Consider the following 20,133-nt stretch of genomic DNA (forward strand, 5'->3'; position numbering starts at 1 on the left):
AACCAAACAACCGACGAGAACCCGATACTGTTCTTGATCAATCCCTGGAGAAGCATCAAGAAGAGAGCTTCTCACTAGTATCCATAGGAGAAGATACTGATCTGCATCCAGTCATGTCAAGTATCTCCCGTGTGTACTTCTGCTAAGAGAAGAAAATACCATTAGGGGTCTGCCAAATCTCAAAGCCAAGAAAATAATGCAGAAGCATTATTTTAAACTCTATCTCCGAACTCTATCTCCAAAGCATCCATGACGGAACGGATCCTCACTGAATAAGAACCTGTAAAGATGAGGTCATCAACATAGACCACAATGATAACAACCAACCCCCTCTCAAGGAGGATATAAAGGTTTGAATCTGCATGAGAACGGTGCAGGCCAAGCTTCTAAAAGAACTCATCAATCCGCTAGTACCAAGCCCGTGGAGCCTGCTTCAAACCATACAAAGCTTTCTTCAGTCGGTACACCTGATCTTGTTTGCCGGGAAGCTCAAATCCCCGCGGCTAATCAACATACACTTCCTTTGTAAGCTCTCCATTCAAGAAAGCCGACTTGACATCCATCTGGAATACGGGCCATCTTTGTTTTAGGGCCATATTAAATCAGATTAGCCAAAAAGGGCTGACTTGTGATTGATGCTCTAAGTAGGAACCAGAATAAACTTCAAACTTCAAGTGTATATACACCTGTCTAACCAGACATACTCAAAGTTTTGACATGAGATTTTTTTTAAAAAGACGTGGGCCATCATTAAAAATGCCTAAGAGGAGTAAGAATGAGTTGGAACTTCAACAATCTCAGGTGTGAGGTGCTTTGCTTGCCCATACCTTCTATCAAAAGTTCAATAGAATTCTGAGAGAAACCATAGAGCTTCATTACACTTACATTAAAAAATTACTCATAAAAAGTAACACCCAAAAACACTTTTTTATTTTTAAAAAACCCTGGAGGTCACGGTACTATACAAATCCACAGCAAGGGATGCAAGATTTCTCACCTATACGGATTCTTGCATAACTTCGAAAAAACCACACCCCCAGGAGGTTCACAAAAAGATTGGTCACTGCCGATACAATCAGATAGTGCCTGAATGATGACACGAATAACAACAAATGTCAGCACCAAACAACCAAACTACTGTCAATGCGCTTTCACATTTCAGAGCACAAATATCGGCATTCTCAACAGTGTGCAGATGGCAAATTGATAACTAAAATGGAGATTTTGTAGGGCCCTCACAAACAACCCACCAATCCTTGATCTGTCGGCAGGGGGAAAAGAAAGCAAGAGGAAGGGGGACGGGGGAAGAGAAATCAAGCCTGTCCACGTTTTGTAGGCAACTGTGTAAAGACCCTCATAACTTTGTGGAATGCACCTATAAAATAGCTAAAATGCTTGCAGGAAAGACTCTTTACTTACTTGTGTTCAGACTCATCCTGAACAAAGGCATGCAGCGCTTCAACTGCCAGGGAAAAAGAAAGAAAAAGTAGAAACAGCTGCCTACACGCACAATGAGGCAAGAAGAAAAAAACATGGACGTTATTCTCAGTTACAAAGAAAGAATCATCATTAAAATTTATAACTCCCAAAGACAAATGCTCTTCAATACTAAGGTATTACTTGAAGCATACAAAAGATCTCATAAAATGCTCAAAGGACAAAGGCAAACAACTGTCCTCCTCGCAATGCCAAACACTTACAGCATTAGTGAACGCTGCCAGCACTTCCAACCTTTTATACCTGGACACACAATTTAGCAAACCACAACGTGAGAAGTCTTCTCAGTCATCATCTAAGTGACAAATGTTGATGCTATGACTCCTGATGTTTAAGTTTTTACTGCATTTGACCAAACATGGTATTTTACCTAGCCCAAAAGGGGTTTTATTTTGGTATTTTTTGTCTTGCTGCTGGCCGACAGCCTTCCCTGGGCCGACTAGCAACCCAACATCATATATAATTCAGCAAGGCAACAACATATAATCAACATACATCTACTGCTGCTGCCGGCGCGTCCTCTGCATCACACTGAATTATCATCATCATTCTTCATCAGCAGCACCCGTCGGCGTCTTCATCTTCAGGCAGCGCTCTCAGCATACCACTACACCCTGTTTCATCATCTCGGCAGTCACTCCTGCAGCGCCCACCAGCCCTGTGTACAGCACTGATCGTGATCTTGAGTAACGCCCTGTCCACCACAACAGTAGCGCTCCCTGATCAGCACCTCTGCAGCAGCCATTCCCATCACCGGATCTCTGCAACCCTGCACCTGTACCTGCAGCGCTCCACTCCAGCCTGCAGAGATCAGTACCTACAGTACCCATTCGGGACAGCAGCCCATTCTCTGCTCATCACTCTGATGACATCTACCATTCGGGACAGCAGCCCATCTCTACTCACCTCATTTGACAGCTACCCTACCTCGTGACAGCAGCACACCATCTGCCCGGGACAGCAGCCCTCTCTGCTCTGTAGATCTGCGTTTGTCTGCACCTTGCGGAGTGCCTTTGCACGCAAGCCTTCATCACCGACTGTGCTTCAGCTCCAACCTCATCTTTGCTTCTTCGACGGTCTACTACTCAGAGTCACCTCACATGAGAGGGCCTTTTGTACTGGATTGCATTCATCATTATACATACACTCATTCGCCCATATCATGCTGTGTGTTGATTCGCTCTGATCTCTCGCACATCTGGTCCTTTCGTCCTTCTGCCCTCACACAAAGTTCCTCAATGGAGCAATGGTGTCGATGGATGACTAAGAAAGAAGAGCGAGATCATGAAACCAGACGGGTCGAGCAGCTCACAAAGAAAGCCAAACACAAGGCCAAAGAGGATCGACCACAAGCAAAGCTCGAAGCAAAGGCAAACCATGAGCAATAGGCCCAAGTAGACTGAAGGGACCAGTTCCAACAAACACTGCGGACTCTGGTAACTTCTTTCACCCCTTCTCAGTCCTCCGCCACCCCAGCCGCAGCCTCGACAACCATCATCCGTGCCTCACTGAACTTCCAAGCACGACGGCAAGTGCGACCATTCGGTTGCGACTCAATTCATCCACCAGTTTGTTGCCCTGTCACATGCACTCTGCACTCAGTGCATGGTGACAAGATGGCTCATCATCAGAAGTGCAACAGTTGTACAGTTTTAGAACCCAATAGGATGATATTTGTCGTATGCCGTGACCCCATTGTACATCCTCAGTCCAGGATAAGTCAGGCACGAGCTACGTAGGTCATTCCTCAGCCTTAGTGGGTCAGTCAGTCAGTCAAGTCCCTTAACCCACTTGGAGAGAATCATTCATGCATGTAGAGTCAGTAGAAGTCTTAGGGTTTGCATCAGAAAGCATTCTGCATCTTGCATAATATGCATACATATGCCTGTGCATCATTTAGAACATCCCCAAAGCCTTAGGGAATTTACTGGGATTTATCTGGTATTTTTTCCATATTTATTAGTATTTATTTAGCATTCTTTGCATTATTGGGCATTTATAAATATTAACTTTATTAAATGACCAACCTCCAGTTAGTATAAATAGGCTTGCCTAGAGCCTCTTTTGCTCATTCAGTCTTCATTGTGCTAAGAGCTCTCCTCTCTCTTGCTTTCAGCCCAAGACTAATCCAACCCTAGAGCCCATAAGCTTGCTTCTCCAACCCTTGAGAAACCCTAGCTTCATTCAGCCCTAGGTGCTTGCATTCAGCCCTGAATTCAGCACTCAGTTCAGGCCCAGATTCAGCATACCCTTCACCTTCAGTTCAACGCCAGTTTGCAGCCTGTATACACCTGCGTTTTCTAATCCAGCAACAGCAGTGCTGCGTTTCTGTCCCAGCCGTACAGCAGCAGCTCCTGCAGTCCCAGATTCACATGCGTTTCAGTCCACAGCATCCTCCACAGCTCAGCGTTTCTGTCCACAGCAGATTCCAACCCTGAAGCAACAGTCTACAGCAGTTTCCAGCCCTGAAACTGTTGTTTGCATCAGTGTCCAGCCTTCCAAGCATCATCCACACATTCAGCAGTCATCTGGTGAAGGTAACACAGCATTCATATGTGTTTTCAGCATTCTAACAGTGTGTAGTACAGTCCACCTTCTTCTTCTTTGAGCCTCAGGTGTGCAACCCTTCCTCATGCCCTTGGGAGGAGTGCATAGGCTCAAGATCAAGTCATTGAGGTGTTTCTACAGCAGTGTACAGATCAGCCGCTCTCCGATCCTCTGAGATCTTGCGTTTGGCTTATCTACAGTCCAAAGTCATTCTCTCTAAAGTAATAAAGCAAATACTATCTCGTTATTGGGATAGGGGGCCCTTCAGTGGGTAATTCGGGACCCAATCTGGTGTACAGTGTTCATATCTCTCTCTCTCATCTCTTTAAAGTTTGAAGTAAATGAAATGGATTGCTAAACTCACGAAACTCAGGATACAGAAGACGGTGTGAGCATATTGTGTGACAGGATCAACCAATACAAAGACTTCCGCTGCATATCACATTGGTATCAGATTCAGATTGTCCACACACACCGTATCCTAGCGTGGGGGCATCCTTGGATGGTTAGATTGCGTTCCGGCACGACCACCGACTTCAGCATCATGTCTACAGGAGAGAGTACTCTTCAGCCGGAAGACGTCTCCCCCGAAGGAGACCTTGTTCTTCCGCCTACAGCAGACACCATAGCTCTTCTTAGAGCTCAGAACCAGCTACTCATGGAGTGTCTCCAACTCTTGGAGGCAGCAGCAGCACCCGACTACATCTCCCTCTTCTTTCAGATGGAACAACAAAGGAGAAAGGACGAGGCCCGAAGGAGAAGAGAAAAAGAAGAAAGACGGGACTATGAGGAAGCCCAACGCAGGATCGACGAAGACCGGCGTCAGGCTGAACTCGCCGCTCGGGAACACCAACGTGAGCTTGATCGAGAACGTATGTTACTCGAACACCAATGGGAAAAGGAGGCCATACACTTGAGGTATCAGCAGCTCTCCTCAGTCTCCCCACTCATAGGTGTCACCAGCCAGCATCCCGCAGCAGCATCAACCACCATCATTCGCAGTCAACCGAATTTCAGCAAGTATGATGGTAAGTGTGATCATTCTTCAGTTAATCAATTTATTCATCAGTTTAATGCTCATTTTCCTTTAGCTAGGATCACAGACCCACAAGACAAAGTCCACTTAGCGGCTCCCCATCTCAGTGGTGAGGCAGTCACTTGGTGGCAGCATTGGTCTAGTATTCATACTGACCAGGCCACAGGTGTCACAGCCTTTGACTGGGACATCTTTGTCCATGACCTGAAGACCAGATTTCTCCCGCCCCAGTACATGACCGGTCTGAAAGACGAGTTCTATGGACTCAGACAGAACGGTTCCCCAGTGCTTCAGTTTTCCGATAAGGTTATTACTTTAGCACAGCAGTTAGGGCTATCTGAGCAGGCCAAGATGGAGAAATTCATTCGTGGATTGGACTCCAACATTCGGTTCACAGTTCGTAACTTTGAACCAAGTACATATGACCGGGCTTTGACTCTCGCTCAGAATGAAGAAATGAAGCTCAACGGGGGCAAGCCCAAGCAGGCATCTCAGTCCAGTACCAAACCCCAGCAGCAACAATCAGCTGCACAGACAAGGAAAGGTAACGCATCTTCTAAAGATGCTAAGAAGGACAGCAATAGTAGCTCCAGTTCAGGGGGTAAGAAGGATAAAGAACCTAAGAAAACCCCTAATGAAAAGGCTAAAGCAGGCATTACTGGAGGTTATCTTCCTCCAGAGGAGCAAAGGAAGTACCAGTCAGAAAATAGATGTTTTTTCTGTCATATTATAGGGCATGGTAAGAAGGATTGCCACAAATGGCAAGCGGCACAAGCTGCCAAAGCCCCTTCTGCCACAGTTGCCACAGCCTCCCCAGCTCCTCCAGCCCCGCCTACTACCTCAAATGCAGTTCAACTTTTACCTTCCATGCATCCTATGCCATCCGTGGTATTTGATGCTAAGCAGGAGGGTGAGAGTGATGCTGCTCAGAAAAGCCTTATCCGAGCTTATGGCTCTGCCCAGGGCCGACAGTTTGTAGTCCTTTTCGATACGGGCAATTCTGAAGACGCCATCTCTCCCCAGTTGGCTAATAAATTGAACTGCACTTTAGTCCCATATCATCTGGATGTGGACGGGTTTACACCTGGTCTTCGCACCCACATTTCCCAGAAGGCACAGCAGTTTGCCTTTGAAGTTCAGAAGGCCTCATTTCAACGAGATTTCATCGTCTCCCCTCTGTTAGGGTGTGACATGATCTTAGGAATTCAGTGGTTCCGTCAGTATGAGCCTATTTCCAATTGGGGGCAGGACACTTTTACTATTTGTAAAGGTTTTCCTGAGCCTGTCATGATTCGGGGGGATAGAAGCATTCTTGGCATCCCATTGATTTCACATCTCCAGGCCCGACGAGCTATCCGCAACAAGGGAGCAGAAGGAGCACTCCTTTATGTTCGTGCTCAAACAGCCCCTCCCTCATTAGTAGCATCCATTACATCTTCAGTCCCTCAGTTAGCAGACCTCCTATCCAGACACCAGGACATTATGCTTAGGGACGATCTCCCACCCTCTCGCCTTGAGGACCATCACATTGATTTGGTCCCTGGATCAGACCCTCCTAGCAGGTTTCCCTATCGTCTTTCCAAGACTTTAGAGGGCGAGTTGGAAAAGCAGTTATCTGAGCTTCTCCGAGCCGGATTCATTCGGCCTTCTTCCTCCCCATTTGCTGCACCTATCCTATTTGTCCAAAAGAAGGACAAGTCTGCACGCTTTGTGTAGACTACAGGACATTAAACAAACTCACTATCAAGAATAAGTTTCCTATGCCCAGGATAGAGTACATTTTGGAGCGTTTAGACGGTGCTAAGTTTTTCACTAAGATCGACCTCAAGAGTGGTTACCATCAGGTCCGCATTTTTGAAGCTGACATTCCAAAAACAGCTTTCAGGACAGAGCGTGGTCACTACGAGTTCGTAGTCATGCCTTTTGGGCTTACAAATGCACCCGCAACGTTAAGATGATGTCTAGGATTTTCGCAGTCCACATTGGGAAGTGTGTTTTCATATTCCTTGATGACATACTAGTCTTGTCAGCCACTGCGGAGCAGCATGAGAAAGATGTGGAGAAAGTCTTGCAACTATTGCGAGATAATCAGCTCTACATAAACGCCAAAAAGTCTATCTTTGGTGTTAAAGAAGTTCAGTATTTGGGCTACATCATCGGTTCCGATGGGATTAGACTGGACCCATCAAAGGTTCAGGAGATCTTAGATTGGGACATTCCTAAGACCGCCCAAGAAATCCGTTCATTCGTAGGTCTTTGTCAGGCCTATAGCACACATGTCCATCAGTTTTCCAACCTTGCAGCACCTCTTACCGACTTGCTCAAGGGGGTGAAGACTCGTAAGCAGAAAGTCTCAGTTACAGGTAAGGCACTTGATGCATTCCGTGCACTCCAGAAAGTTGCCTCAGAAGCACCTGTATTAAAGTTAGCATCATGGGACGAACCTTTCGAGGTCATCACCGATGCCAGCAATGTAGCCATAGGTGCAGTCCTCTAGCAGGACAATAGACCCGTGGCGTATTATAGCAGAAAGTTGGATGTCGCCGAAAAGAATTATTCGGTATATGACAAAGAGCTTTTGGGTGTGATCACAGCGCTCAAACATTGGAAGCCTTTTCTTTATGGACAGGCTTTCACAGTGAAAACAGACCACCAAGCACTTAAGTGGCTTCAGACTATGCCAAGTACCCAGTGGAGTGATCGACAAGCCAGGTGGAGTCAAATCTTCCAACAGTTTGGAGGTATGATTGAATACATCCCTGGTAAGCATAACCCAGTAGCAGATGCTCTCAGTCGAAAGTCCAGCATCCAGGCAGTCCAAGAAGCTACCATTCTCGAAATCAAGGGGAAGGACTTGGATAGTTTGAAAGACCAATATGTCGACTCCCCTAAGTTCGGTACTCAGTATAGTTTGGCCCTCACTTCTGAGCCTGGCCACTATTCAGTACAGAACGGTTGGTTGTTCTACAAGAACCGTCTCGGTGTTACTCGGGAAAAGCATTCCGCTCTTCTCCACGATGCCCATGACTCCTTAGTTGGAGGACATAGGGGTATCAACAGTACCCTCGAGAAATTAGAACGGTCCTTTTATTGGCCAAAGATGAGGCGTGATGTCTATGCACATGTACAAGCCTGTAAGATTTGTCAAAAAGTCAAGGTTCCCCATACAAAGAAGGCAGGTTTACTTCAACCTTTGCCTATCCCCGACGGACCTTTCATCGACATATCTATGGACTTTGTAGGGCCTCTACCAGCATCCACTGGATCACGTAACACTCAGTGTTTTACCATTGTGGATCGCTTTAGTAAGTTCTGCATGCTCATCCCATGCAAGCATACCGCCACAGCCGAGGACGTAGCCCGTCTGTTTCTCAAGCATTGGTATCCAATATGTGGTTTGCCTAGCACCATAACATCAGACAGAGATTCCAAGTTTACCTCGTATTTCTGGAGGGCATTATTTAAAAACTTTGGAACTAAGTTGCAGTTGTCTAGTGCATTCCATCCCCAGACAGATGGCCAGACAGAAATTTATAATCAGTTGGCCTTTGATGTCCTCAAGTCATATTGTCATGACCAGCAGTCCAAATGGGAGCACTATCTTCCGTTGGTCCAAGCTATCTTGAACGACACGCATTCATCCAGTGTCGGACGGACTCCATATGAAGCAGCCTTTGGTCGCCGTTTTTTTTCTCTTATGACGAGAATGGTGTCTCCATCTTTAGAGGCTAATAAAACCACGGAAGCATTTTCCGAGATCATTGAGTCAGTCAAGGACCGCTTGACCAAAGCTCAGGAAGCATATAGCAGACAGGCAAATAAATCTAGACGAGATGTCCACTTCAAGGAAGGGGATTGGGTCTATTTGCGTATCATGAAGCAGAGATTGAAACAAGTGGACAAACGTTGTCCCAAGCTTTCATTCCGTAGTTTTGGCCCTTTTCCAATAGTTAAGAAGTTAAGTGATGTCTCCATGAAGTTAAAGTTGCCTGCCAGTTGGACAATGCATGATGTTTTCCATGTTTCTTGACTAAAACCATATGTTGGTCCAGAAGTGTTTGATGTTTCAGATGAACAGCAGCCAGACGTGGTAGACGAGGCAGAAGTTATTGAGCCTGAGCAGATCCTTCTTCATCGATGGAAGCATGGTTCCGGTCGACGGATTCGTCAGTTCTATACGAAGTTCCGAGATCGAGGCACCCACGAAGCCGTATGGCTCGACGAGGAGTTCTTCCAGGAGTACCCCCAGTTATTGGCGGACTACTTGGAAGCCATGAACCTGCCGCCAAGCTAATCAGGAGGGAATGTCACATGCACTCTGCACTCAGTGCATGGTGACAAGATGGCTCATCAGAAGTGCAACAGTTGTACAGTTTTAGAACCCAATAGGATGATATTTGTCGTACGCCGTGACCCCATTGTACATCCTCAGTCCAGGATAAGTCAGGCACGAGCTACGTAGGTCATTCCTCAGCCTTAGTGGGTCAGTCAGTCAGTCAAGTCCCTTAACCCACTTGGAGAGAATCATTCATGCATGTAGAGTCGGTAGAAGCCTTAGGGTTTGCATCAGAAAGCATTCTGCATCTTGCATAATATGCATACATATGCCTGTGCATCATTTAGAACATCCCCAAAGCCTTAGGGAATTTACTGGGATTTATCTGGTATTTTTCCCATATTTATTAGTATTTATTTAGCATTCTTTGCATTATTGGGCATTTATAAATATTAACTTTATTAAATGACCAACCTCCAGTTAGTATAAATAGGCTTGCCTAGAGCCTCTTTTGCTCATTCAGTCTTCATTGTGCTAAGAGCTCTCCTCTCTCTTGCTTTCAGCCCAAGACTAATCCAACCCTAGAGCCCATAAGCTTGCTTCTCCAGCCCTTGAGAAACCCTAGCTTCATTCAGCCCTAGGTGCTTGCATTCAGCCCTGAATTCAGCACTCAGTTCAGGCCCAGATTCAGCATACCCTTCACCTTCAGTTCAACGCCAGTTTGCAGCCTGTATACACCTGCGTTTTCTAATCCAGCAGCAGCAGTGCTGCGTTTCTGTCCCAGCCGTACAGCAGCAGCTCCTGCAGTCCCAGATTCACATGCGTTTCAGTCCACAGCATCCTCCACAGCTCAGCGTTTCTGTCCACAGCAGATTCCAGCCCTGAAGCAACAGTCTACAGCAGTTTCCAGCCCTGAAACTGTTGTTTGCATCAGTGTCCAGCCTTCCAAGCATCATCCACACATTCAGCAGTCATCTGGTGAAGGTAACACAGCATTCATATGTGTTTTCAGCATTCTAACAGTGTGTAGTACAGTCCACCTTCTTCTTCTTTGAGCCTCAGGTGTGCAGCCCTTCCTCATGCCCTTGGGAGGAGTGCATAGGCTCAAGATCAAGTCATTGAGGTGTTTCTACAGCAGTGTACAGATCAGCCACTCTCCGATCCTCTGAGATCTTGCGTTTGGCTTATCTACAGTCCAAAGTCATTCTCTCTAAAGTAATAAAGCAAATACTATCTCGTTATTGGGATAGGGGGCCCTTCAGTGGGTAATTCGGGACCCAATCTGGTGTACAGTGTTCATATCTCTCTCTCTCATCTCTTTAAAGTTTTGAAGTAAATGAAATGGATTGCTAAACTCACGAAACTCAGATACAGAAGACGGTGTGAGCATATTGTGTGACAGGATCAACCAATACAAAGACTTCCGCTGCATATCACATGCCCACTTTCCACTCTCCAAGATCACAGATCCCCAAGACCAAGTCCACCTGGTGGCTCCACACCTCACACGTGATGCAGTCACTTGGTGGCAACATTGGTCCCATTTGCACACAGATTCCTACACTAGCTTACTGAACTATGATTGGGACACCTTTGTGTCCGATCTAAAGACAAGGTTTCTACCTCCGCAATACATGACCAATCTCGAAGACGAGTTCTACAAACTCACCCAGAACAGTTCCCCTGTGCTCACCTACTACAACAAAATGATCACATCAGCTCAATAGTTGGCGAAGTCCGAGGAGGAGAAGCTGAAGGAGTTAATTTGGGGATTGGATCCAAACATTTGATTCCCCGTTTGAAACTTCGAACCCTAGAGTTATGATAGGGGGCTTTGACTCTTGCGCAGAACCACGAGATGATGCTCAATGGAGCCAAGCCCAAAACCGCTCCAGTCGACCTGAAACCCCAACAGCAGCAAATGCAGACCACCCGGCAGAACCAGGCATCTACCCAACAGTCAGGTAAGGGGGCATCCTGTCAGAAATGACCACGCGGAAGCACAATAGACAATGCAAGGAAAATGAGAGAGAGAGAGAGAGAGAGAGATGTAGGCGAACAATGCTTGACTTGATTAGCAATGAGTAGGTGAGATACAATGGTGGGCAGGGGTTGTCAGAATATGCAGCAGAGATGATGACAAAATCTGAGAAGACAAGAGCAAGTGCAGAAAAATACAGCAATGGAGAGAGAGAGAGAGAGAGAGAGAGAGAGAGGCAGTCTAAACTCCCTTACCAAGGTAAGGTTTTCATTTGGAGGATGTTGGTGGGAGGGTTACCTACACGGGATCAGCTCAGCCGTCGTAAAATTACATTGGCCTCTTGCTTCTTCTCCACGACATGCACTAAAACAGTTATGCATCTGTTCATGAGTTGTCCAGTGGCCCGTCAGATTTGGTCTTTTGTCTCTCGCATTTGGGAGGCAGTAGAGAGGTCTACTGTTTCGGCTGATCAGTGGATATTTGGGATTTGTCCTCAAGTCATTACTTCGGACAGTCACCTTGTGATATTCCATTTCCTTAGATGGACAGGACTTTGGCATATTTGGACTACACGGAATGGGTTCATCTTTGATTCCTTGTCTGTAATACATGGGCACATTCTACGTATCCGCGGTTTGCTGCTTTGGCAGTTTTCTTCTCTTCTCTCAGCTCAGCTACTGGATGCAAATGTTATTTCGTTATGGTCTACGGCGGCTCGGCTGGCTCATCTTTGATGCTTTTATCTGGGATGCTTATTTGGCTAGGAGGCTTTCTTATTAGTGTACAGGTTTGCATGGTCATGATCCTTTAGAGGATCTTTTGTGGGGGTTTTTTTGGGGCCATAGGTTCTGTGTGAGCCATTTGGCTGATGTACATTTTTACATATAATATAAAACACCATTTCACGAAAAAAAAAAAAAAAGAGAGAGAGAGGCATGTAACTCTGCTCTATATACACAAGGAAAATCCCCAAAAAAATGATACAATGGTGTGGGGGCCATGGGGCCATTTTATATGGCCCCAAACATGCAATCGGCCTGTAGAAAAGGCAACCAACTGGACCTAAATATCCACGACCAGCTGTATCCACCAGTCGGCCAGCTGTACACAGTCGGCCAGCACACACGAGAGGTCCGGGACCAGAAGGAGCAAACAGCCAGCATCTAGGACACCCTTACCAGCACAGTCGGCCAGTGTCTGGATCAGCCAAGAGCCACAGAACTGCCTCCCACACCTGGTAAAAATAGGAAAAAAAATGGGGAAAAATATGGAGAGTGGGAATGAGAAAACACCTAATACGGGCGGGCACACCCACAACAGAGGCCCTGGTGTACATGTATAGACAGGAGATGACTTCTAACAGGGGTCACTTATATAGTCACAAATGGGAATTGCCCGACCCAACAAGATTGGAGGACAAAATAACAAAACGTCAAAATAGACAAAATATCCCATATGAGATGCATAATTCTAACACATCCAACAATAAAGACCAGAAGAAGAAGGGCCAGAATAGCTCTTCTACTGGGAAGGAGCGACAAGATGCACCCAAGAAGACTCCTAAAGAAAAGATCAAGGAGGGCCTTACCAGAGGATTCCTGCAGTCGGATGAGAAGGAACGGTACTTCAAAGAGAACCGTTGTTTTTTCTACCACCACACGAGACATGCGAAGAAGGATTGTTCCAATAAAAGGCAAGCAACAAGCCAGTGGCTACCACCACAACTGTACCACCCCCTCCAGCCCCACCCTCAACAACCAATGTTGTTCAACTCTTGCCCGCTTTGAATGCAGTACCCGTAGTGGTATTCGATGATAAGCAAGAGGGTAGAGTTCAAGAGCGTCAGAAAGGTCTTATCATAGCTTATGGCACAATGAAGGGGCAACAATTTGGTGTTCTCTTCGACATGGGCAGTTCCGAATATGCCATCTCTCCGTAGTTAGCGACCACGATGAGATGTGCCCTAGTACCTTATCACTTGGACGTGGACAGGTTCACTCCTGGCCCATATCATCTCCCAGAAAGCTCAACAGTTCACCTTCATTGTCAAGAAGGCCCAGTTTCATAGGGATTTTATGGTCTCACCCCTCCTCAAGTGACATGATCCTAGGGATTCAGTGGTTCCGCCAGTATGCACCCATTCCTGATTGGAGGCAGGTAACCTTCACGATCATCGAAGGTTTGCCTGAGCCTACTATCATCCGCGAGGATCAGAGCATCCAAGGTATTCTACTCATTTCCTACCTCCACGCTAGTAGAGCTATCAGAAAGGGAGCACAGTGTGCAATGATCTATGTCCGCCTACAACAGATATCGACATCCACCGCGACTCCATTAGAATCACAGATGATAGGACTCCTCCAGCAGTTTTAGGACATCATGTTGCAGGATGATCTCCCGCCCAAACCCCCACCCTCTCGTCCTGAAGACCATCATATCAATTTGGTGCTTGGAGCTGAGCCACCTAGTAAGTTTCTGTATCGTCTTTCCAAGGCGTTGGAAGCTGAGTTGGAGACGCAACTTGCGCAGTTGCTTATATCTGGTTTCATCTGTCAGAATACGCAGCGGATATGAAACAAACTACTAAGAGCACAACGTAGCAAGACACCAACATGAAGATGAACAAACGCAAGAGATCCACTAGCCTGGAAAACGCTGAACTGTGTGTGGAAGAGAAAACGCAAAAGAGAGAGCGAAGCTGTATGAACTCTGCACTATATAAAAGATCCGGTACACTACCCAATACAATGGAGTGTGGGAGGCAGCCCCACTATATATATATGGTCCAAGACTGCCGGTCGGCCAGCCCAAAATAGGCTGACAGCAGTCTCAACTGCTCACGACCAAAAAAAAATGGGAGTCGGCCAGATAAAATCCAGTTGCCCAGAACTAAGCATAGTCGGCCAGCATCTACTGTCCCACAACCACAAAAAACAGGGAAAAAATACAGGGAGATAGGAAAAATGAGAAAAGGTACAGGGCGGGCACACCCACAACAAAGGCCCTCTGTGAGATAATGTACAGACAGCAGATGACTGCTAACACCCCCTCTTAGCTCTTGGATGTAGAACCAACCCCAAGGAGCTGAAGTGCTACCGGAGCATAGCCTGAGGTAGAGACTTTGTGAAGAGGTCTGCCGCATTATCCTCCGTCGAACAAAACTCTAGCAAGATGTCATCAGCAAAAAACTTCTCACAAACAAGGTGACTCTGGATGACCGTGGGCTCCTCCTCTAGAAACCCAATCTCGCCAAGTAACCTCTGCAACCACACCACCTTGCAAGCAGCCCGGTACTCTGCCTCTGTAGACGACAAGGCAATAGTTGGTTGCCTCTTGCTACTCCATGAAACAACTCATGAACTGAGGGTAAAATTGTAGCTTGATGTAGATCTCCTTGTGTCTGGATCTCCTCCCCAATCTAAGTCACTCCAACCGTGGAGTCTGACTCCATCCGTCATTCCCCCTCTAGTATCATAGCAGAGTCCAAGATCCTTCGTACGCTGCAGAAACCGCAAGAGCCACAATCCTGCATCTTCAAAGTTCAAAGGCGTCTACAAAAATGAGCTCAACAGCCCACCAAGAAGCTCAAGTCCAATCTGGTGTTCAGTAACCAAATCAATGAACCAAACCACTTCCGAAACAAAGAGGCATCAACCTGCTCACAAGGATCATCAACTGTAACTTTGGTATGCCAAGTCCTGGAACCTCTTGAATACCATACAAGGCCTTTCAGAACCTGTAAACCACCCCCTCTGAACTCGGGACCTCAAAGCCTAGAGGCTGCGCAACATCCACCTCCACCTGCAAGTCACCATCTGCCACTTGCTTGGCTTTCCCCTGGGGAAGAGCTTCCTCATTTGTAGGAGGCTCTTTGTCCCGACTGATACGAGATATCAGAGCATAGGCATTGTTCACCTACAAGGGCTCCTCTGACTGACGAACGCAAGAACTGGAATGTTCATGTCTGCTGCTGCCAACATCTAGTAGGCCATCCACCATCTGGTCCCGAAAAGCCTGCTCCAACGTATCCACACTCAAGTGGTCATGACGAAACTGCCACACATCACCTAACTGAGCCCCTGTAAGAGAGAGTGCTGAGAGTTTGTAAATCCCATTCTCCACTCCGCCTTCCCATACAACGTGGCCTGTCACTTTGTCCCGGAGAGCAACAAAATGCTCCTCAAACTCCACCCGTACACCATTCTTGCAAACCTCATGCACTGACAACAGATGAAAACCAAGAGATGGGACAAAAAGAACCTAGGAGGAATGCTTCCTCCCTCTGCCATCGGGAACGATCTCTAACCTGCCCTCACTATGAATAGAGATAGTGGACTCATCACCAATCAGGATGTGACATGCGTGCCTCCGAAGATCCTGTAATAACTCTCGAGAAGGAGTCATGTGCCTGGAAACACCACTATCAAGAATCCAATCCCGAGTGTCCCTAGCAGTGAGTCCAACCGCCTCCCTGCTCAAAGAAGATGAAACGCCGGTGTCCATAATCTCCAAGTGCACAAAAGCTGGAGTCTTCACGGTTACTGCTGAGGAAAAATTCACCCTTCTCGGTGTTCCGCTTAGGACATTTTCTCCAATAATGGCCTTTCTCGCTACAATTGTTACATGTCCTCTTTACCTTCAAGGCGTCACGATCCACGTCGGGCTCCTGCTCGGAAGACTTCTCTTGTGAAGACTTCCCTTTGCTCTTACTGTGGCCTTGCGACCGCTGGCCAATCCAGGCCTCAGAACCTTCGCCTACCTGAAGAACCTCCTACAGACGAGCCTGCAACTTATTGATGTGCTCCCGCATCGTCCAAGACTTTGCAGGATCCATCACCCACATCTGAACTTCCAAGGAGATCCGCTTCATGGTGATACCCTATTATACAGAGAAGCCAAATGCTGCCAAATCCCTTTGGCTATCATCATATGCTTTATATGATTAATCACCTGTGGTGTGCAATTAAGGAGATGAAAGAACGCACACGAGCATTGACACGATCCCACAAATGTGCCTGAGCCTCCCGTTCTTTCCGAGTAGAGGGTAACAACTCCTCGTCCTCCAACTCCGGCTGTGGAACACCAACAATAATGAAATCAGCCAAGTCATAAGACTCCAATACAAACTCCATCATTACCTTACATATGCCATAGTTGGTCCCGTCCAATCGTCGATCCACGAGGAACGTGGGGAGAGTAGGGATCTTCACGTGCTTCTCAGCCATCTCAAGCAAGTCTGCCATCGGGGGGGTTACTTTGGTCTTGTAAAGGGAGGGTGGGTGGGTGGGAAAAAAAATGAAGAAGAGGCTGCAACTAATATGCAAGGTGGCTATCCAACGGTGATGACCGCCTTCTACCCAATCTCCAAGTCCCGAACAGCCCAAGAGATCTCCAATCGGACGGCCTTTTACACAGAATGAGGTCATTACGAGTTCGTGGTCATGCCTTTTGGCTTCACCAATGCATCGGCTACCTTCAACAAGATGATGTCTTGAGTCTTAACCGTACTCATCCGGTAAATGTCTATTCATTTTTTTTGGATTACATTCTTATTTTTTCTACCACTCTAAAACAACACGAGAAGGATGTCCAGCAGGTCTTGCGAATTTTGCAAGATAACGAACTCTACATCAATGCGAAGAAGAGCATATTTGGAGTTCAAGAAGTCTAGTACCTGGCATGCCCTATCCAAAGTTATCATTCATGAGTTTTGGTCCCTTTCCCATCACCAAGAAGTTAAGTGATGTCGCCATGCAACTCATATTGCCAGACAGTTGGACGATGCATAGCGTCTTCCACGTCTCTTGGTTAAAGCCTTATATCGGACCTTCATTGCAGAATGTCCCAAAAGAGCAGCAGCCAAAAATGGTTGATGATGCAGAAGTGATCCTTCTATATCGTTGGAAGCACGGTTCCGGACAACTTCTTCGCCAATTTTATACCAAGTTCAAAGATCGAGGGACCCATGCAGCCGTTTGGTTGGATGAAGAATTCTTCCTCGAGTATCCACAGTTATTGGAAAACTGCCTCAAAGCCATGAACCTGCCGCCAAGCTAAGCAGGAGGAAATGTCACGTGCACCCATGCGCACTGTGATACACGGTGACACACTAGCTCATCAACAGTGCAAGAAACATGTACAAAAGTAGTACCTTGATAGGATATTTTGTCGTATGTCATGACCCCTTTGTAAGCCCAAGTCCGGGACATGTCAGGCACAAGCTACTGTTAGAAGTCATCTCCTGTCTATATATATACACCAGGGCCTCTGTTGTGGGTGTGCCCGCCCTTATTAGGTGTTTTCTCATTTTTCCCCACTCTCCGTATTTTTCCCCCATTTTTCCCTATTTTTTCTGTGGCATAGGAGGTAGTCTTGTAGTGGCAGGAGGACCTTGAACCTGGCCGACTACATCTGTGGAGACTCTGGAGGTGGCCGACTGCTTTGCACAAGTCGTGGACCTCCCTGATGCTGGCCGACCCCCCCTGCTGCTGCTGGCCGACTGTGGATTTCAGCAGTCGTGGGGTTTTTTTGTGTCCTGTCGGCTGCCCTACACAGCAGGCTGACTGCTGTTGGGGGGCCATATAAAATGGCCCCCAGCCCCCTTGTCACCATTGTAGTATTCCGGGATTCTTTTGTGTACATAGAGCAGAGTTACACGCCTCTACCACTCTCTCTCGTGCTGTGATTTTCTGCATTGCGTTTTGCTCGTGTTCCCAGATCTAGTTATCATCTCCACTGCGCATTCTAACATGGTATCAGAGCCTAGGCTCTGGATAGTTCTTGGGATTTGTGTGAGCAAGAGGGGGACTGTTGTGTTGCTGATTGGTGGACTGTTCGGGACTGTTCGGGAAGAGGAGAAGCAAGAGGACGACGGGCTGATTTGCTGGACAGCCACTTGCAGGTGTTAGTTCTTCTTTGTTCCCACCCACCCTTTTCAGAGTACATCCCCACAATGGCAGATCTGTTTGAGATGGCCGAGAGGCATGTGAAGATCCCGACGCTCCCCACGTTCCCGGTGGACCGTCAGTTGGACGGGAACAACTACGGCATATGGAAGGTTATGATGGAATCTGTTCTGGAGTCTTACGACTTCGCTGATTTCATCGTTGTTGGGTTCCACGGTCGGAAGTAGAGGAAGGGGAGTTACCGTCGATCCGAAAGGACCGGGAGGCACAGGCACAGATGTGGGATCGTATCAACGCCAAGGTCCGTTTGTTTATCTTTCTCAACTGCACACCGCGGGTAATCAATCATGTAAAGCATATGACGCTGGCCAGAGGTATATGGCAGCATTTGGCTTCTCTTTACAACAGGGTATCGCCCATGAAGAGGATTTCCTTGGAAGTACAGATGCGGGTTATGAGCCCTGCAAAGTCGTCGACGATGCGGGAGCATATTAAAAAGCTGCAGGCTCTTCAGCAGGAAGTTCTTCAGGCTGGGAAGGAGATATCGTCAGAGGACATGACCATAACGTTGCTGTCACACTTGCCCCCTCAATACTCAGCATTTTACTCGTCTTTGATTACCAGTGGCAGGCTCAACACCATCACGTGGGAGAAGCTTGTGCCCATGGTCTTGGACCAAGAGGAAAGATTCACGCACCCTCCTCAGGGTGGAGGTTCAAGGGCCTTAACTGGCCGACGGTCGAAAGGCCGTAACACGGACAAAGGGGAGGCTTCATCGGAGAAGTCTTCTGAGAAGAACCCCGTTATTACTGACCGCGAGAAACTAAAGGTAGAGAGGACCTGTAATGATTGTGGCGAGAAAGGCCACTATTGGAGGCAGTGTCCCAAGCGGAAGACCGAGAAGGGTGAAGATTCCTCAGCAACAATCATGAAGACTCTGGCTTTTGTGCACCTAGAGGTGATGCACACCCATGTTTCATTTTCTTCAAGCAAGGAGGAGGTTGGAGGATTCTTCGCAACGGATACTCGGGAGTGGATTCTACACAGTGGTGCTTCCAAGCACATGACTCCTTCCCGTTCAGATTTACCGGATCTCTGCAAGTATTCTGGTCACATTCTTACTGGGGATACATCCACTATCCCAGTTCACAGTGAGGGCAGGATGGAGATAGTTCCCGATGGCAGAGGGGGGAAGCATTCCTCCTAGGTGTTGTATGTTCCGTCACTTGGTTTTCATCTGTTGTCAGTGCATCAGGTTTGCAAGACTGGCGTACAGGTGGAGTTTGATGAGCATTTTGTTGCTCTCCGGGACAAAGCAACAAGCCAGGTGGTTTGGGAAGGCAGAGTGGAGAATGGAGTTTACAAGCTTTCAACACTCTCTCTCCCAGGTCCTCAGGTTTGTGATGAGTGGCTGTCTGGTAATGGCCACTAAAGTGTGGATACGCTGCAGGTGCAGGCTTTTCGGGACCAGATGGTGGATAGCTTGCTAGTAGATGGCAGCAGTTGGCAGGAACTCTCCAGTACTCATGCTGGTAGTTCTTGTGTTCGTCAGTCAGAGAAAACTGAACAGGAAACTTATGCTCTGATGTCTCGTAGTATTCGGGACAAAGAACCTCCTGCAGATGAGGATGTTCTTTCCACGGGGACCTTTTGAAAAGCCAAGCAAGTGGCAGTTGATTACTTGCAGAAGGAGGTGCATACTCCAAGCTTTGTAGTTCCGGATTCAGAGGGGGTGGTTGACAAGTTTCAGAAGGCCTTGCGTGGTCTTCAGCAGGTTTCGAGGACTTGGTTTTGCACCGTAACAGGTGTTGATCCTTGTGAGCAGTGTGATGCCTCTTTGACTCAAAAGCAGAATGGTTCATTGATCTGGTTGATCGACACCAGATTAGAC

The 20,133-nt window shown here is 47.2% G+C and overlaps 1 protein-coding gene across 1 annotated transcript in view; it reads right to left on the minus strand.

Annotated features, from left to right (window-relative positions):
- The window catches only part of LOC147635497 (Cation efflux family protein), a 65,695-nt gene that overhangs the window by 19,090 nt on the left and 26,472 nt on the right, over positions 1-20,133 (minus strand). The window contains exons 3-5 of the mRNA XM_086802796.1: positions 1,701-1,740; positions 1,420-1,496; positions 998-1,086 (exon numbers count right to left, since the gene is read on the minus strand). Of these exons, the coding sequence (XP_086658922.1) occupies positions 998-1,086; positions 1,420-1,496; positions 1,701-1,740 (206 nt within the window). The remainder of the gene's footprint in view (positions 1-997; positions 1,087-1,419; positions 1,497-1,700; positions 1,741-20,133) is intronic.

The sequence above is a fragment of the Cibotium barometz genome, chromosome 9 (genome assembly GCF_041138505.1).
Source record: "Cibotium barometz isolate CiBa-2024 chromosome 9, ASM4113850v1, whole genome shotgun sequence".
Taxonomy (NCBI): Eukaryota; Viridiplantae; Streptophyta; class Polypodiopsida; order Cyatheales; family Cibotiaceae; genus Cibotium; species Cibotium barometz.